The sequence below is a fragment of the Ctenopharyngodon idella genome, chromosome 10, assembly GCF_019924925.1.
Source record: "Ctenopharyngodon idella isolate HZGC_01 chromosome 10, HZGC01, whole genome shotgun sequence".
Classification (NCBI taxonomy): Eukaryota; Metazoa; Chordata; class Actinopteri; order Cypriniformes; family Xenocyprididae; genus Ctenopharyngodon; species Ctenopharyngodon idella.
In genome coordinates this window covers 24,849,048-24,868,069 of record NC_067229.1, presented here as the reverse complement: position 1 = coordinate 24,868,069, position 19,022 = coordinate 24,849,048, and the positions used below count along the sequence as shown (strand labels likewise).

The window sequence follows — 19,022 nt, the reverse complement described above, 5'->3', positions numbered from 1 at the left end:
TTCGGTAAATTCAAACGCTTTCTCACTAGATCTCACAGCACTGTGTAGTAGCAGTGTAGCGTGCTCGAGATTGGCCCGTGAGTAAACCTGTTCTGAGCTTGTGCTGCGCTGTCAGTTATTGCTCCGAGCTGATCTGCGCAGCTCAAACGAATTGTGCAGTTTTGTTTCACTTTCGTTTTGGTTGCCTTTTGATGTTTCTCATATATAAGGCAGCTCTTATCAGGTGGGCAACATGGAGGTTGCACCAGTGAGAACTTCAACAAAATTTAGTTGCACCGGCAGGACAAAAGGTCACAAAATGCAACCATTTGGTTGCAGTCTGGAGCCCTGCCCTTGAAGTGTTTAGGGAGTCGCATGACCTTTTACAACCTGTGCTAAAAAGATATTTTAAGACTTAATGTCCTTGACACATAGTCTTTAAGGTCTGCGGGTGTTTTCTGTAGTTGCTCTAAAAGAATTTTGTTGGTTACATCCACTACATTGCAGATTACATTTTGCAGACAAAAGTTTTTCAAATATTACTCTAAAACGGATAGTTCTGGTCCTTGATTCTGATTAGTTGAACCTTGTTCAAACATACACCTGTGACCTCATTACATCAGTATTACTGCGCAACTGCAATAAATATTAAAATAAATCTTTTTATAGATTAACCTTTTTATAAATGCAATAAGCCCTGTGAAGCCGTGGTTTACAGCGGATTTACAACACTTCATGGGACTTCATTTTGCTTCATGGGGCTTATTGCTTTATTAAGCACTGAAACAATTTTGTTTCTTCCTTTAAAATTATAGAATAACATGCCAAACTACCTAATAATAAAGTTTTCTTTTCAAGAATTCTTGTAACAAGGCTTTTTTTTTTTTTTTTTTTAATTAAGATTTAAGGACAGTTTTTTTCACTCCGAGAAACATTGTGGCTTGTTAAGAGTGTCTTTTCAGAAGGACTATTGCGACGGACACAAATAAACTTGAAAGCGTCAGTGTCTGTAAGTGTGAAGGGCTGTGTGACTGTGTGTCTCCATTTGACCGTACACACAGAACAATTTGTCACATATCTCTTGCAGTATTAAACAGTCTGCTTTGATATATCAAAGATCTAATTTCTCATCTGCTCTAGTTACATACTGTAATTTGGGGTCTGACTGTTATGTATCATTTACAAGTTTAATGTTGCTGTGTTTATGACTACAGCCTTGTTTGTAGTGGAGTCACAATGATCAGCCGTGTACTGTCGTCACAACTGATATCCAGAGGAAACTTCACGCCTTTATATTTCCTTGCGTTAAAGTTTCATGTTGCTGTTTAATGTCTGTGTGTTCATGAGACAGACATATTATATATATGTATTTGTGTAAGAGTATTAGCTAGTGAAAACTGAAGAATATTTCCTTGACAGTCTTAGACCATAGCTAAACCTAGTTAACCACAGCTGAGCCTGGTTTGCTGATGGAATGCACATTAGTGTTGCATTATTACAGCTGTTCATACTTAAGTTTAGGGGTTTGTTCCCTAACTCAAAATATTACGGGGCGTTCACACTGACAGCAGTGTGTCAAAGTCTATGAAGGTTATGTGATCTCTTGTTATCCTTCAGAGGACTTATTATGTGAGCTCAGCTTTATACTTCTCCATGTAAGGAGGGACTAGAGATAGAGACCAGAATATCACAGACTCTTCTGAGCTCTTTTGACTGTGGTCGTTAAGCAATGCTCACAACACCCTAGCAACCACCCTGAACACCCTAGCAACTGCATAGCGACATGCTGAAAAACACTGAGAATTCCCTAGCATCACGGCAGTATGAGTTTTACACAGGCAAACATCACTTAAATTCTTCAGGAAATGCAATAAGTAGTTACATATGTATAGGTACATATGTGTGCAAAAAGAGTAGACATATATATATATATATATATATATATATATATATATTATCTGATCCCTGTTTTAACAATTTGGCTCATTTAATTTAATATTTGTTGGAATAGTTCATATTTGTGGCATTTTTAAATATTCATCATGGTAACACTTTACTATGTTTCATTTGTTAACATTAGCTAATGTATTACCTAACATGAAGTAACCATGAGCAACACATTTATTACTGTATTTGTTAATCTTTGTTAATGTTAGTTAATGATAATACAGCAGGTCATTGTTTGTTAATGTTAGTTCACAGTGCATTAACTAACGTTAACAAATACAACTCTTGATTTTAATAATGTATTCGTAAATTTTGAAATTAACAAAGATTAATAAATGCTGTAGAAGTGCAGTTCATTATTAGTTCATGTTAACTAATGTAGTTAACTAATGCTAACTAATTAACCTTATTGTAAAGTGTTACCATATTAATTTCAATATTCAGTACAATAATGAATTTAAACTGAATATATACTGCAGAAATCTCAACCATTGACCAGGGGATTAATGGCAGTAATGTTTGAATGTTCAAGTACCATCTCTTGTCCTGGTATATTGAAACCCTTAGATCTTTGGATTTGCTGAGGTCTGGCCTTTAAAACAGAGACATGAGTGACTGCACACCTCCGTGTAATCAGACACCGATCGCTGCCACCACACTTATAACGCTTCTATTCTTATCAGACCTATTTTTGCTAGACTCAACACACATAATGCTGAAGGTGTTCGCCAAGCTCTTGGGCAAGACACAGTGACCTGTGGTGAATTTACTGTAAAATTTTAACCTTTTTAACACTACATCTGTTTTATTTCCCTGCCTTATTTAGTTGTCTCTATTGCACTACTTAATTTCACTTTAACATCTTGTTAGAAGCTTTAATACATGCATTGATTTGGTGAGATTAATAACTGATCTGAATGATTCTTATTGTTATGCTGGTCCAGAAAAACTTAAAAAACATTTCAAGTGTTACATTTAATAGAGATTGTTTGTCTTCATGGCAAGATGCTGCTAGAATGATTGTCTGATATCAGGTTTATAAACGCAGGCGATGTGACGCAGCTCATCTATCTGAAAACAAAGCGTTAAATCAAAGGTCAAAAGATTAATAACTGTATATTAGATGGAAAATCGCAGTGGCTATCTTTAGACAACTGCTGCTTTGCACAAGGAGAGGAGATTCCTTTCAGCTTATTCTTCAGTATGTCAGAACACAATGTTGTGATGCTTTTATTCTTTTATTGCTGATAGGTTTTGATTTCTCTTTTGATTTCTCTCTGTTTGCTGCATTTATTTTACCATCTACCCTTACAAGCCTTCCAGGTGAGAATGGTGTTTTTCCTGATGTGTGGTTACCGGTATCTGGCCAGTAACTTTTTGTTACTCGAATTTGGCACTTGATGTGTTTTGCTTTTGTCTGGTAGTAGGACTGAAGGCATGTTACACAAAGCATCAGTGTTTGTGTGGACTCATTAAAGGCGTGTTCATCGTGATGGCAACAGCTGTCATAGCCTGCTGTTGGTAGATTTACAACAGTGCCATACTGCTTCAGTATTTAATTATTGGTTTAACTGTACTCAAAGGATATTTATTGGAAGTGGAAATCTTCTTGAATCCCCTGCTTTGTGCTTTTCAATCTCCTTTTCACAGAGTTGCTTGGAGTGTTCATTTTTCTTAATGTGCTTATGTGGTCATGCAAGCGCATACAGTTTGCAAACTGCACAAACATGAACGTTGTATTCACGTCTTAAGCTGTTTTCCCATATTAAATGGCTTTCAGGTTCGTATGTACACTTCTTCTTTTTTTTTTTTTGCAAGGATGCATTAAATGATCTAAAGTGACAATAAAGATATTTATACTGTTACAAAAGATTTCAGTTTCAAAAACTGCTGTTCTTCTTTTCATCAAAGAATCATTAAAAAAATGTATCACGGTTTCCACAAAAAAAAAAAAAAAAAAAATGAAGCAGCAAAAACCTTTTTTAGTTTCAAATAATAATAAAAAATCAGCTTTGCCATCACAGTAATAAATTATATATTAAAATCGAAAACAGGTATTTTAAATTGTAATATTTCACAATTACTGTTTTTAATGTATTTTTGATCACATAATGCAGTCGGGCAAAAGACACTGAACGGTAGAGTGTATTTATATAAGCTATACACTTTTTCAGTTAATGCATTCTCTGGGAACCGAACTGTCAACTGTTTGACTTACAGGAAGGCCTCGTCTGACAGGACAGCCGTGTGTTGATACTTTATGATATTTCTCCTGAGAAATGACAGCAGCTGAAATATTCACAAAACTGCATTGGTTTATTGTGTTTTTAGTGTGTGCTGTGAGATGAATGCATCATTTAGTGCTATATGGCATGTACCCACTATATATTGGTTGAATCGAATGGTGGTTTATTCTGAGCAGCAGTGAATTGACCTGTCTGTGTTATCTGGCGTATGGCGCGCGGCACTGAGACGGGCTCAACTGCTGCCAGCATTTCATCCTACACATGCATGTCCACACCATTTCAAGGTTGCGCATAGAAACTGTTTTATTTGTATAGATTATACAGACACTCACACGATGTCTTGTAGATTTTTGTGAAGCATTGTGTTTTGTGTATGCATGTCTTAATCAATTATGAGCTGCATGTACCATGTACATTATACATTTAGCAACAGTGGTATGCTATTGCTTGATGTCTAATAAAACCAGTTCTATGGCGTCATTCTGAATGTGGCCAAAATATTGTTTAGAGTGAATCTTTCTCAATGCATGAATAATCAAGTAGAAACCAAGATCTGAATTGCATGTGCGCTGCCCATTAACCTGTAGGTCACACTAAGCTGTGCCGCTTTAATGAGGGTATAAAATAAGCTGAGTTTAATGGTCAGCAGGCAAATAAACAGACCCCATAAAGATTTCATTCAATTAGAGTACATCAGCTGTAAAGTGCTTTAATTCAATATATCAGACGCTCTTAACTGCATGATGAAAAGTGTCCACAGACAACAGTTCTCCATGTTGTAATCAGTCGCTACATTTTTGTCAGTGGTCAACTAATATATTGCCAAGGCTGTTATATTGGCTGATATTTAGCATTTTTTAAAAAACATAATACATTATTCTGTTTGGCCAATAAGTATTTTGACAGTGCCAGGACTTTTATTTTGACAGCTCTGGAAACGGCAATATGTCTAATAAATTATTAGAACTGTTAAACAAAGGAAGTAAATGGTATATTAAAAAAAAACTATAGTGATTGCCTTTCTTTTATTATTAATAGAAATGCTAATGCTATACTACATTCTTATTTTCTGTCAGCATTCAGCTAATTGCATTTAAAATCCTCATGAACCGGAAGTTGAAAACAAAAAAAAATTTGCACAGATTAATTGTTCACCACAAAACTAGTAATGTGCACTAACAAAGTAAATAGGGTCAATTTTTGATTTCATGATGAATTTTAAAGAAGTTTTTGAATGTCTAATAGACCATTTGGGAGCATCATTTGGTCACTGCAGTTGCGCGTGCATAGTGGCGGCAGAAAACAGTGGTAATGAGAGGAGAAAAATAGGCAAGATCCACAGAATAAGAGGAAAAAAATGTCTTGTTGGAATGCAAAAAAAAAAAGAGATGGTCTTCATTTTTACAGAATGTCATCATCAAAGACGCTCTTTGAAGCTAAACGCAGACGTTTGTGGTTGCAAGCCATTAAACGGACAGGCTGATGAAACTTGTGATGATTAGTCTGCTATTAAAGCATGAATTTGATGTAAACAATAGATCTACATAATATTCACATGTGGTTCATAGGGGGTATGGTGTATTAGCCCAACTGTGAGCATGAAACAATATTTAAACCTATAACATTTTACATAGATACCATTTAAACCTATAGCATTTTTATCTTTCAATTCTGACTTTATTACTCACAATTGCCAGTTTATATCCCAATTCTAAAGAAAAAAAGTCTATAAACTTGCAATTCTGAGTAAAAAAGACAAAACAACGAGTTTAGATCTCGCAATTCTGATTTTTCTTCTCGGAATTGTGAGATATAAACTCAGAATTGCGAGGAAAAATGTCAGAATTGTGATATAAATTCAGAATTGCAATATAAATTCAGAATTGCAAGGAAAAATGTCTGAATTGTGAGGTAGAAACTCGAAAATTACCCTTTTTTTTTTTTTATTCTTTTATTCTATGGCTTCCATAGACTGCTACTGCAGAACTGTCATTTTCTGCCACCAAGTAGGCTCCGCCCACAAAACACGGCATCACTGTTAGCAACCACCTAAATGGTCTATACTGTAAATATTTAATTCTACAAACTTTGCAAACTGAGTCCAGCTCTTAGATCCTCTGATGGTTCATCTGTACAAATTGTAATGCGGCTGTCCCTGGACACGCACAAGCTGCAAACATTAAATCCTTCATTTCAAACAATGCTGCAATAGATCCATTTTGTCATTGTCATATTCATGTCATGTTCACTGTGTACTGTCTATAAAATTAGGGTTACCTGGTCCTTAAGTGAGAAAATATGTTGGTGTTGGTTACAGTGTTTACTTTGTTTTTATTCATGTTTTTAATAATTTCTTGAAATAATTTGTGAAAAATATTACAATATGATTAAACAATCAAGAAGATTTTTTATTTCTAATTCAGTAAATATTACGTCAAATAAATCAATCAATTAGTTAATCAATCAGCTCACTACAAATTGTAGTGCCAAGGAACTTCAGTGCTGCTCACTATACAACCATTGATTATAAGTGGAGACAAACAGGAAGGGCTTTTCTTAAAATCAACAATCATCTCCACAGTCTTGCTGATGTTTAATTGCAGATTATTGCATCTGCACCACAAGGAGAGCTGTTCCACCTGCTGACTATATGCCAACTCATCTCCATCTTGAATAAGGCCAATGATTAGAATGAGGCCAATGAAAGAAAGAAATATAAATTCCACAGCGTTGTGTGTTATTTGCTATATTTAAATGTAGTATTGTCATATCATATAGGCCTATATCAGCTTTATATCTGCCTTTGGCCACCCTGCTCTTAAAAATATTGGTATCGGCCATCAAAAAAATCCATGTCTTTCGACCACCAATTTTCATGCATCAATTATCATAGTGGGCTATAAAAAGATGGATCAAGAGAGTGAACACTTGTTGTGCTGGTCGTGCCTATTTAGAACGCAGTGTAATTTTGTCTTCGCACTGACAGCAATTAAATCATTCTACTCTGACATTCATCTGCAGTGTCCAATTGCATCAGCTCCACTGTCTTCACCCACACTGGTGGCAGATGCTGTATAACCATTCAGGTCCACTCCTACATGTATTTATAGGTAAAATCATAACACTTAAAATCCAGTCTGTAGTCCCAAATTACATGTAAAAGAGTAGAGTTTTTATTTATTTTTTTTTTTTTTAGTAGAATGTGCTGTAGCTGAACTGGCCTTAAACATGTTTTTTTTTTTTTTTCTCTGTATGAGTTGATATTAAGAAGCACAAAATATCATACCATTGTTATCTTAGGAAATAGCTGGCCGAGGTTGTTATGAACATGGCCACCGAGTGAAATGACTGCTCATTAGAAAGTTCATATAACTCAACTTTGTTGCATTGCCAGAGGTCGTTGTTGCTCATGTCACCTCAAATCACCGACTTCCATCACTTTGTCGCTGTAGATCAGTATCAGTATGAATGCCTTTAATGACATCACATGAATGCTGATGTTTTGAGTGACATGGCATCAGTACTAACATTGTCCAAAATTTAAACTTACCAAGCACTCAGTGCACAAAACAATGCAAAAAACAATTAGAAAAAGTGACGCTATTGAGCTTATCAAAATCATTTTTTTTTAATGTTTTTACTTATAAATATTTGAACTACTGGGTATTAATTCAAAGTTTTGTCTCTGGTAGATCAGTCAGAGAAAGTAGACTTGTCAGTCTGAAGTCATGACACTGTAAAAACATTGTGCTCTGAGTTTCAGAACTCACTCTCCTCATTCCAAAATGAACAGTGTTTGGGGTAACGCAAAGTATCTAAGTTACTTTTTCGCAAGTTACTTTATTTTTTCAGTTTATTGACTGTCAGCTCTCCTGTCCCCATGTTAAAAGACATCAGAAGTAAGTGCAGAGGCGCTGTGTGCACTGTGTGAACGTGATGGTTATTCTAGATTAGTTCTAGACTAAATGTGAGCAGGCATTTACTCATTTACTACTTCTCCTGCGGCCTGTTTGTCTGTATTCCAGAATGGCAGCACAGCTGAAAGACTTGTTTGTTTAAACTGCACCCTCTACTGTACAGGTGTGAATTTGCATTTCCTTCAGCCTGAGGCTTATTCATTTCACTTTTGGTGCGAAAAGGCCTTTACATTTGTAAATAATTTTTTGTTGTTGTCATTAAAACAAACAAACAAACAAACAGCCCAGATGAGAAAAAGTAATGCAAAAGTAACATAACGCATTACTTTCCATAAAAAGTAACTAAGTAACGCAATTAGTTACTTTTCAGGGAGTAACGCAATATTGTAATGCATTACTTTTAAAAGTAACTTTTCCCAACACTGAAAATGAACATTTATTGTTTCAATCAGGGATGCACAGATACCATTTTTTAAAGACCGAGTATGAGTACCGATATTTTTTTTCTGGTACTCGCCGATACGATGCCTATACATTTATTAATTTCTTTTTTTTTTTTTCTTCTTTTTTTGGTGATGTGGCAGTTTTCCAAACACAACACAGTGAGACTAATGAATGTAGGACAGCATCTTTATTACTCCACTGAAAAAAGTAATTTTTATGTGCTTGTCACAAACTTAAAGAACAAAAATTTTGCAGTGTCCAATAACCTTCAAAGGGCATAATTACCAATATATATAATTGTTATATAAAAAGAAATTTACAAACAAATTACTGACAATACAACAAATACTATAGAGATACAAATTAAATAAACTTGTTTTTCAGATACAGTATGCTTATTTACCATGTATACATTTATTTAACATCTTTTGTTGTTTTATTAAAATTAATAGGCTACTGTCCCTTTAAGACCGAATCCATGGATGTAATATCTGACACATATCCTGTTTTCAGCCACCTGTTTACGTTCACTTAAGCCATAACCGACTGTATTTATGTGAGATACTCCACACGATGGACATTTTGACAATTATGTGTGCATTTGACCATTCAGGTGCAAGGAGAACTGATCGCGCGCTGTCTGAGAGAACTGGGATCGCGCGCAAGAAAGAAAGAGAGAGAGCGCACATGCGAGAAGGAGCGCTTCTGGTCTGTGTCATTCAGCATGATTCCGCCTATCCCGCCTTCACTAATCGATAAAGAATTTTGATTGAAAGCATGCAGTTCGCAAAGTGTGGGTTGTCATTATTAATTTTGAAGTATTTCCACACCCCTGAGGTTGACATTGTTTCTGCTGCTGCCGCCGGTGTCTCTGTGCACGGAAAATTCTGTCAGTTACGTCATGTGAGGGATCGGTCTTTGGTATCGGGGGTATTTTTATGAGTACGAGTACAAGTACATGAGCTTGGTATCGGGCCCAATACTGGTATCGATATCGGTGCATCCCTAGTTTTAATTCTGCAAAATTGTTTGCTTTGAAATCAGCCACATCATGATGTCAGGATGTGGTGTTCATTTGAATATCCCCACTCCCACAACATAATGTTCAGAATGACTTGAGTGGCCACAGTGTTACTAGTGTAACTGTAGTTTGTTTTTAACCAGTTATAAGATCAAGCTATTACAAATAAATACAGTTACAAATATGCATTTGCTGTGAAACATTTCTGTTATGCTTTCAGTATTTTTTATAATTCAATAGAAAACAGTAGTAAAATCCAACGAAGTGGATTTATATGATAGCATGATTTATTAGTTCACTTCCTTTAAAGGGTTCATGAAATGGAGAATCCAAATGTTCATGATATTTACACATATAAGAGTATTTTGATTTGCCAATATATTTATGATTAAAAATTGTGATTTATCACAGATATCTGTGTTTGAGTTAATTTATTCACAATCCCAAAACATACTTAAATACAATTATACACATTTTGCTTTTTTAATTAAATAATTCTATTCTATAATTCTGTTTATTGTTTAACATTTTATGTTGATTATTTCAGTCTAACTATTAGATCTCATTCTGCAAGGCATGGAGTATTATTGTTGTTGTTTTTCTTATTATTTAGATGCACATCAAAGACACTTTGAAGCAAACAGTAAGATTAGCTTCTTCAATTTTATTAGAGTGACATGAGTGCTTTTGGCTTTAAAGCAGTGGATGCTGTTGCTTGAGGAGACACAGGCGCTCTGCAGCTCACTGTAGGGAACAGATGGGCATGATGATGCATGAGCCCATTGGCTCACTCGTCACATTAAGGCATATTGTCTGGCAAGTGACCATGCCATCTTAAGCAACCTGATGACAAACCTGCTAAGAATAAAATTAATAAAACCTTCATCAAATGTATTTGAAAGTGCTCTGTCTTTTGCACTGTATAACAAAGAAAAATCTAAAGATGACTAGTTGTCATAAAAGTAGCTTTAATTAGGGGTGTAACGATACATTGGTATATCGAGATATCGCGATTAAAAAAATGCGACGAAATGTATCGTTGATGTAAACGAAATGATTCACGATATAGAGTTAGTTTTATCCAAGACACAGCTTGCTGTATTTATAAGGTATAATTCACCCCAAAATTTTAATTCTGTCATCATGTACCACCCTCATGTCATTTCAAACCTAAGATTTTCATTCAACTTCCAAACACAAATGAAGATATTTTTTATGAAACCTGAGAGATTTCTGTCCCTCCATTTAAAGTCCATTTCTCTAAAACTTAAAAGATCCAAAAAATGTCATAAAGTCGTCATAAAATGAATCAATCAAGTGGTCTAATCCAAATCCAAGTCTTCTGAAGAGGCACAGTGGCTTTATATGATGAACAGATTTACAACGACGCGCATACTGTAGTAAACACAGACATTCAAATGCTTGCATGATGCGCGAAAACAATATGAGAGTGAGTAAATGCAGAATTAAAACGTTTGAATGAACTAACCAGTTACAGTTTGGGAATAGTCATTTTGACACCCATACGATTAGAACTGTGGTTGATTGCATTGATCATCTGAAGTATTCATCCATCCATCACCATATCCAAAATCTCCCCAGGGAAAATTTCAAACAGGAACTCTCAAAGTCAATTTAATAAAAACATAACTGGCTCTTACTGTATTTATTTATTTATTTATTTATTTACTGAAATTTGGCTTGTATTCTGCACATCTTTATTGTGATCATCGTCTGTCTGTCAGTAACACAAAGTGGTCGGAGCTGTAGCGCAGAGGGCAGTTTATTACAAAAAAACGTTATCTGTTATGCAGAATACTGTAGGGCTGAAATAAAGTTGCTGAGCACATTAAAGAGTAAACGATCACAAAACATTCACAAATATATTATCCCCCTTATAACATACCAGTTCTGTATGTTTCTATAAAAAGACTGATGCCAAGACATGTTTACCTACAGTGCATTTGTATTGTAAGCATCACTCCAGATCTGACATCACTACCTTCTGTTCATGATCTGTATAAGCTGTACGATCGTTGCATTTTTGAGTGATGTAACCCTTCTTTGCGTGACAGAGAAAACTATTGGCTGTCTGCGCTTTTTCGAGCACCAGATCTACATAAAATGAGTAATTTCCCAAAATCCATTTGTCCAGTAGTATTTTCTGTTAATTGGTTACATAACACATACACACACACTCTCACACTCTTGTTTTGTTATTTAATAGCACAGATCTGTAATGTGTAAAGTGTAGCATGGAGTTTGGCCACAGTCAGTCCTGTCTGTCAGCTAAGGTGATTAAGGGTGTCTTGTAGATCTCTGACAGTGTCATAAAGGCCTTTTACCTTGTTTTTTTTAAGTATAATTGACTCCTCCAATGTCATGTGACTGAATCTGGCATACAGTCAAGTGAATAATAAATGTACATGCTACTTGTTGGATTGAAAACCATCAAATGAAAGATAATAAATAATAATTTTGCAAGTTTAGGATGGCATAATTATCTCAGATCCAATATATACAGATCCACAGCCTATTTGCTTCTCTGAGGAACTGGTGTAATGCTTTCAGAAGATGAGCCAGCCACCATGTGCCACCTACTCTGGTGGGCATGAGTAGGTTTAGACTGCCATGCATACTTTGAATGCAGACTTCAAATTTCTTTGTTGAATGGGAACTGATCACTGCATCTACTCAAAGAGAAAGTGCTGTTTTTAACAGAATCCTTGTATGAAAGCTGCAGTCTGTGGACATGCAGAATACATGCATGATCCTCAGCCCAGGTACAACAATACTCTTTATGCTGCACTGTCAGTTGCTCTTTCATTCTTTGTCCCTCGCTTGACTGCAGACACCATCCATGGCACGGATACTGTAGCTTTTGTTATGTTGGCTTATGCTACTCATTATGCTGCCCTACAATTGCATACTTAAAGCAGTTCTTGTGCCTGCACACCACTGTTAACAGAGCCATTCGACATGAATGAGAAGAACTTTGAACCTGTGTGAGCCTTTCCCTAAGTTTTACCTTTTCATCAACCTTATCAAACAGAAAACGTAAAGAGATTTGTATTTCTTCACAGAAACATTAAAATATTCTTCTCTCTTTTGCTAGTGCTCTCAAAGTGTGATTTGTAATATTAAAACAAGCTAGCCTTATATTACACTCTTAAAATAAAGGTTCTTTATTGGCATTTATGGTTCCATGAAGAACCTTTAACATTCATGGAATCTTTCCATTGCACAAATGGTTCTTTCTAGTAGAGAATGGTTCTTCTGATTATTAAAAATCTGCTTTACTCTAGAAAATAAATACTTCTTTTAAGAACTGTTCACTGAAAGGTTCCTTGGGGAAACAAAAATGTTTCTTCTATGGCATCGCTTTGAAAACCCTATTTTTTGGCACTTTTATTTTTAATAGTGTAGTTAGCTAATAGTGTAGCTAGCTATCTTTTGTTTTAAGGGGCTTTCGCACCAGAGGAACGTTTTTATATTTCCTATAACTATTGGCAGAAGTGCCCGCTTTTTGCCGTGTTTGCACTGCAGGAACTGGGAACAATTTTAGTTATAGGAACACCTTTTGGGGGGACAAAATTAGCTCATACTTCAGAGTAGGGTCTAACCCAGGACAATAGGAAATACCAGTGACGTAAGTGTACGTTCATTGGCCGAACTCATTTGAAAAACCAACACCTGCCATTTATAAAAAGGTGTGTAAATGCACAGTTTACTTATACTTACTTCCCTAAACATACAAAAAGCTAATGTTAACGGCATTTACCTGTTACCTTTGCCTGCGGCGTAGTGTTCTTTTTCTCAGCCTTGATATGTAAAAGTTGATATGCAGAAGATATCCAAGTTGTCATAGGAGATTTCTTCTCTTAGCCTTCCATTTTGGTCTTTCAATCACATGACTTATACGTCTACATTCCATCTTCGTTATCACAAAACCCACAACACACAATAAAAACACAGTTCCGATCATGGTGTCCTCCATCCTCCAGTTGGTGACGTTCAATGCCGCGCTTAGATGACGTCGCTGTTGGCCGACTTACATCACTTACAGCACATTCCTACTGCATATGGAACCAGAAAAACTGCCCTAGGGGAAAATTTAGCTCTCAGAGAACTGCCCTAATGTCTTGATCTTCCTATAACTACCCGGTGCAAAAGCCCCTACAAACAGATATCTGATAATAGGGTTCCTGACAATCTGCATGGGCTCTATGTGTCTGATACTATCCTCCAACCTTAATGAAAGCATTAGTATGCATTAATTGGGAAAAGTGGAGTTATTTACATACACATCCAGATGAAGTCAGAAAATGTATTGTTCTCCTCTCTCTGAACTTCCATTTTTCATTAAATTCATTTTTTCATACTTTTAAATTTTATAACCAGCATCCACACTTTTTTAGTAGTTAGTGGTATAATTCCTGAAAAATCTTTCCAAATTATTCTTAATCTAACTATTAACTTTATTCAGTTTACAAAATTAAGATTAGTTTACACAAAAACGAAATCTCGTTGCAGATCTAACAACTAGCTATTAGATAAAGCAGGGGATTTAAACTAAATGCCAAACAACTGTCCAACAACTTAAAACAACTTGTTTATAAAGTAAACTACAGTCAGTAATAGTAATGAACATTAAGGGGAAAGTATTTTCCTCTAAAAGAGAATCGTAAATGTGGTTGATGGCAATTCACCCTTCCCCTCAGAAAGTTCACCTCCATTTGGCTGGTGCAGGGTGCTTATTTCATACCGTTCTTGATGCAACAGCAACCTTTGATTATGCCTCATTTCTCATGACAGATGTCATTTACATATCTTAAAGGGAAAAATGAAATGCTATGTAGCAACCAAAATTGTCCAGTTACAGCGTTGCCAGTTTTTAAGCCCTACCTTCAAATAACTTCATGCTAACATAATGTTAAAATTTGTAAAAGGTACTTTTAAATTTGTATTTGTAAACTTTAGATAATGATCCAAGAATTTTATTTTCTCCCTGAAAGATTGTATGATTTAAAATGTGTGTGTACTTTTCAACGAAAAATGATACTGTGCATCTGATGCATAGATTATTTCACAGCTATAAAATTAAGGTGGAACCGACAGTAGTGCAGAAACTTTTTTTTTTTTTTTATTAATCTCAATTAGGAATGCACTAATATTAAAATTCTTGCCGATAATTATGTTATGCACAATAACCAATAAATGGCCAATTTTAGATTTAAAAATACAAACAGTAGTTCTAAATGCTGTGAATTTAGGCATCACAACATTACAGTGTACTGTATGAAAGACAGATTGATGTTGAAATATTGAGATCTACAAAAAATTGTTAAAGTGCTTAATGAAGGCAAGGTTATCTAAATGTAAATATTGGTGCATAAGAACATGCACAATTAAATATCCAATATCATCTATTATATATACAATACTTACTGATACTGATAAATGTAAATTAAAAAGTCACTAATATCAGCTGATAATTGACATGGTGGCAGTATATAGTACATCTCTAAATCTCAACATCTTATGAACCTCAACAAACTTTTCACGCAAATGGAGTTCTTCCTCCAAAGTGTTCATTGTAGCAACCTTGCAAACATGACTGTCAGCCAATAGGATTAGAGCTTGTAAGCTTTTGCCGCTTTTTAGAAGGCTCATGAGTGTGCTGCATTGAGCTTATCATTACAGTTTCACATCTGATTAAACCTGCCTGCTCATAATTTGTTTTATTTCAGCCAGTCATGGTGTGTTTGCAGTCATTAGTATGCGCTTGAACGCTTTGAATTATTGATTTAGTTGAAATCATACTGAGGTGATGGATTTCTCACAGGAGATCTTTGAATTACTGCCTAGAGCCAGGCATGTTTGGAAGAATCTCCCTCATTATTCCAGAACTGTTATTATCATAAACCACCTCAAGACAGCCAGAGTTGTGCATGAAAGTCTTATTGCGTTCAATAGAATCTTATTTGGCCGTTTCTCCAATAAACTCCAATATTAGCATGCATAGTGTATGCATGCCTCAGGGGCAGCGCTGCATTGTTGTTTGTTTCTTGATCACGTAAACGAGAGTTCATCTACAGCTAGTGCTGGTAATCTTCTGGTTAACATTCTCTGAGCACCAGACCAGAGCTGTGAGTTGGCCAGGATGGCTTGTGTTCTCTGTGCAGACGCGAGTGAGTCTGATGGGCAGCTCACATCGGCTGTTTGAAATGTAAATGAATCGATCTGAACATTGGCTCACTTCAGAATGGGAGGAGCACCTCCTCTTCCCCCCTCTCTCTCTATTTCTCTGTCTCTCTCTGACTCTACCAGTCACTGACGTGTTGCTTCCAGGGAAACTATCGCTCTGTATCCAAACACTCCAGTGAGCGATGCGGGAGAGAGCAGCGCCGTGCGTATCTTGAAGGCAGGGACATTTGTGTGCCGTTCTGCTTCGCTCGTCTATTGGTTTTCACTCTTCGCCTTTCCTGTGGCTCACCGCTGCCTCCTCACACGTCCCTTCTGTTGTGCAGACGTCCGGGGGCTCCGGATCAAGCTTGATCTCCTCTCTCGCACTGTGTGCATGTGAAGGAGCTTTAATCAGAGGAGATGATCGGGGTAAACAGCGTTCAGGGGACCGGGAAGGTCCGCATGCGGGCCAGCGGCTCCGTCAAGTACGGCAGGGAGGAGTCGGTCAGGCGTCAGCCCCAGCACCGCTCCAAGTCCCTCAAAGTGTCCAATTCTGCTGAATTCAACACTGGACTGCCCAAAAAGGAAAAGGTAATGCCTGACATTTGCTGTGGTGTTTGTGTGCCTGGAATGGAGATGATTTCTTTGGCATTGTGATGCTGTATTAACATAATCTCTGTTGTTATTGGACTCTGGGATTTTTGAGTATAATCGATGGCATGCTGCTGTTGACTTGCACGCACACAAAAGCTCCTCAGATAATGCTGTTATTAAGTGCAGCTCTGGTGTTGTAGTTCAGTGTGATGTGATTGTGCCTGCAGCACTGGGCGCAATACTTGCACTCAACAAAATGCTGCATTTCCCACTGGATGAGACATGTTCTTGTCCTTACACTGGATTTATGTCTGTACCAGAAGCCAACAGGCAGCAGTTATAGATGGCTTGATGACAGCTTTTTCGCCTTTTGCGGCGGTTATTGAATGACATGCATGCTGTTGTTAACATCTGTTATTGTGATGGCATTAACGAGTCACCTTGACCCGGGTTAATGGCGTCTCTCTCCTTCATTGGCCACTGTGTTTGATTTATGATTCACAGATATCATTCATGACAGCGTAACCCTCTCCAATGTAACTTGCTCCCTCTTTCACACCCGTGTGTTTTCTGTTGTGCCATTAACACCGCCAGTCTAATGTGTCTGCTGTCCTGCGGGCGGTATCCCGCTACCACTGACACACATTTCATGCGAGAGGATCATGGCTTTGTGTTTGTACACATATGAACATTGACACTTCTCACTTTGGGTAAACTAACAAGGGAAAATGACTACAACTACTAATGACTAAACAGCAGTGGATCCTCGTGCAATTGTTTGTGTATTGGTTGTGATTCCTTTAAAGAAAACTGATGATTTAGCTGGATTTAGAGGCTAAAGTGATACGAGATGGAGCACATTGGAGTTTATGGGTATATTTGACCATTTTTAACCTTTTCTGCTGTAGATTTGATCAGATTTGTTTGGATGTATGTATGTATGTATGTATGTATGTATGTATGTGTGTGTGTATACACAAACAAAAATATTATTATAACATTATTAATTAGGTTTAAAATAGATTTTATAAATGTATTTAATTCTATTTAGAATAGATTTTATATATTGGCATTTTTTTGCTTTTATACATATAGTACAGTTTAGAGTTGGCAGGAAGCAATGTGGGAGTTAGCGAGAGGGCGTTGAGATCGGAAACCACCATGAGCCGAGAATCAGCCGAAGTACAACCGTGCTATATTTATGCTATATGTTGGAGCGATGCCCACAAGGCTATTGACTCTGACGTAACTAGTGCCAAACAAAAAGACAAAATAATGTTTTCAAACAGGTTTCCATCAGTGCATTTAGTCATTCAAACAGATGGTCCCTCCCCAAACTCACGCCATTGGTTTGGTCAGTACTCGACATGTTGTGCATCTCAAACAAACGTCAGTGTTTTGGAAGCGCCACATTGTTTATGCTTCTCTGGAAATCAGTGTACTTAATTTTGCTATTTTAAATATAAAATATAGCTGACACTATTTTCTCATTTGGCAGATTTTCTTGTCTAAAGTGCCTTACAGCACAGTATGCACTAACCTAACCTGTTGACAAATTGCAACATAGGTAAAGCTTGGTTCACAGTGTATGATTTTGGCCACGATTTGGCCATCTGAGACAAATTTTGTGAATCCTGAAAAATTCCTCGGATCTTTGGCCAAAATCTGGTCCTTGGCCAAAATCATTTTGACATGTTCACCGACAGCCGGTTAATGAATTTTGCGATCAAATTTTACCTCAGACGAAATTCTGGCAGTGTCAGAAGTTTTGCAGTGTGACGACTTCTATGACAACCGTCAAATCAAAAACCAATATGAGCCCTGAACCTAATGACGCAATTAGTGAGACAACAACAAACCACACACATCGTCTTTCCCCCCCCCAGTTTTCTTTTCAAGAGAAGCCATGATAAAAATTAATGCTAGAGATTGTTTTTGTTTACTAGCCACCATTTCAATCCTGCATGTAAATGCAGCTCACAGTCACTGAACGTGTCTCTGATTGATGATGTAAAATTCTGGACTAGTCTTCTTGCGTGTGTCCGTTTTTAACACATCTTGACTGCTGTCCAGACTGACATGAATGACAACTGAGATCCTACAATGTGACATGGTTTACAGCAGGGATCATGTTCATACAGTCTGACAAGCATAATTAAATTAATTAAATTAAAACAATGGCTGTAATGTAGTTTTAAGTATTGGTCAGTGAAATAAACACTACTTCAGATTTTTAGTGTAATTTTTCAAGTAAACAGTCATAAAGAACAAAGAAAATTATAACAGCGAGTGTTCTCTGTGTCTTGAAAGTATTAATGTTTGATTAATGTTAATAGATATTTCTAATGCAGATTGAATATTGTGACATTTTGTATCTTCTAAGACATTTAACTGGTTTGGTATTAAAACCTCGCCACGACAGGCATTTTGAGCAAGAAGTGTATTTGATCACTCACATGCACACCCAGTGTTCACTGATCACGTGTGCACTTAGATATACATGCGTTCAAAAGAAGCCATGTGTCAGTCAGAAAGCACAGACTGGTATCATGACTTTTTTTCCTCATTTTTGCACCAGTACTTCCCAGTACTACAAGGGAGTGTGTTGCAGACCACAAACATACGGGCCATGATCCATCATGTGTCGTCTAGCAGCTTCACGTAACATCAGCTGACGTGTGTTTAGTG

The 19,022-nt window shown here is 36.6% G+C and overlaps 1 protein-coding gene across 6 annotated transcripts in view; it reads left to right on the top strand.

The window, feature by feature from the left end:
* The window catches only part of psd3l (pleckstrin and Sec7 domain containing 3, like), a 102,499-nt gene that overhangs the window by 62,153 nt on the left and 21,324 nt on the right, over positions 1–19,022 (top strand). The window contains exon 1 of one of the 6 annotated variants that reach the window (XM_051907595.1): positions 15,749–16,331. The exons of the other annotated variants lie outside the window; for them this stretch is intronic. Within the exon in view, the coding sequence (XP_051763555.1) occupies positions 16,161–16,331 (171 nt within the window). The 5' untranslated portion in view covers positions 15,749–16,160. Of the gene's footprint in view, positions 1–15,748; positions 16,332–19,022 lie in introns of those variants that run through there. 6 annotated transcript variants of the gene reach the window in all.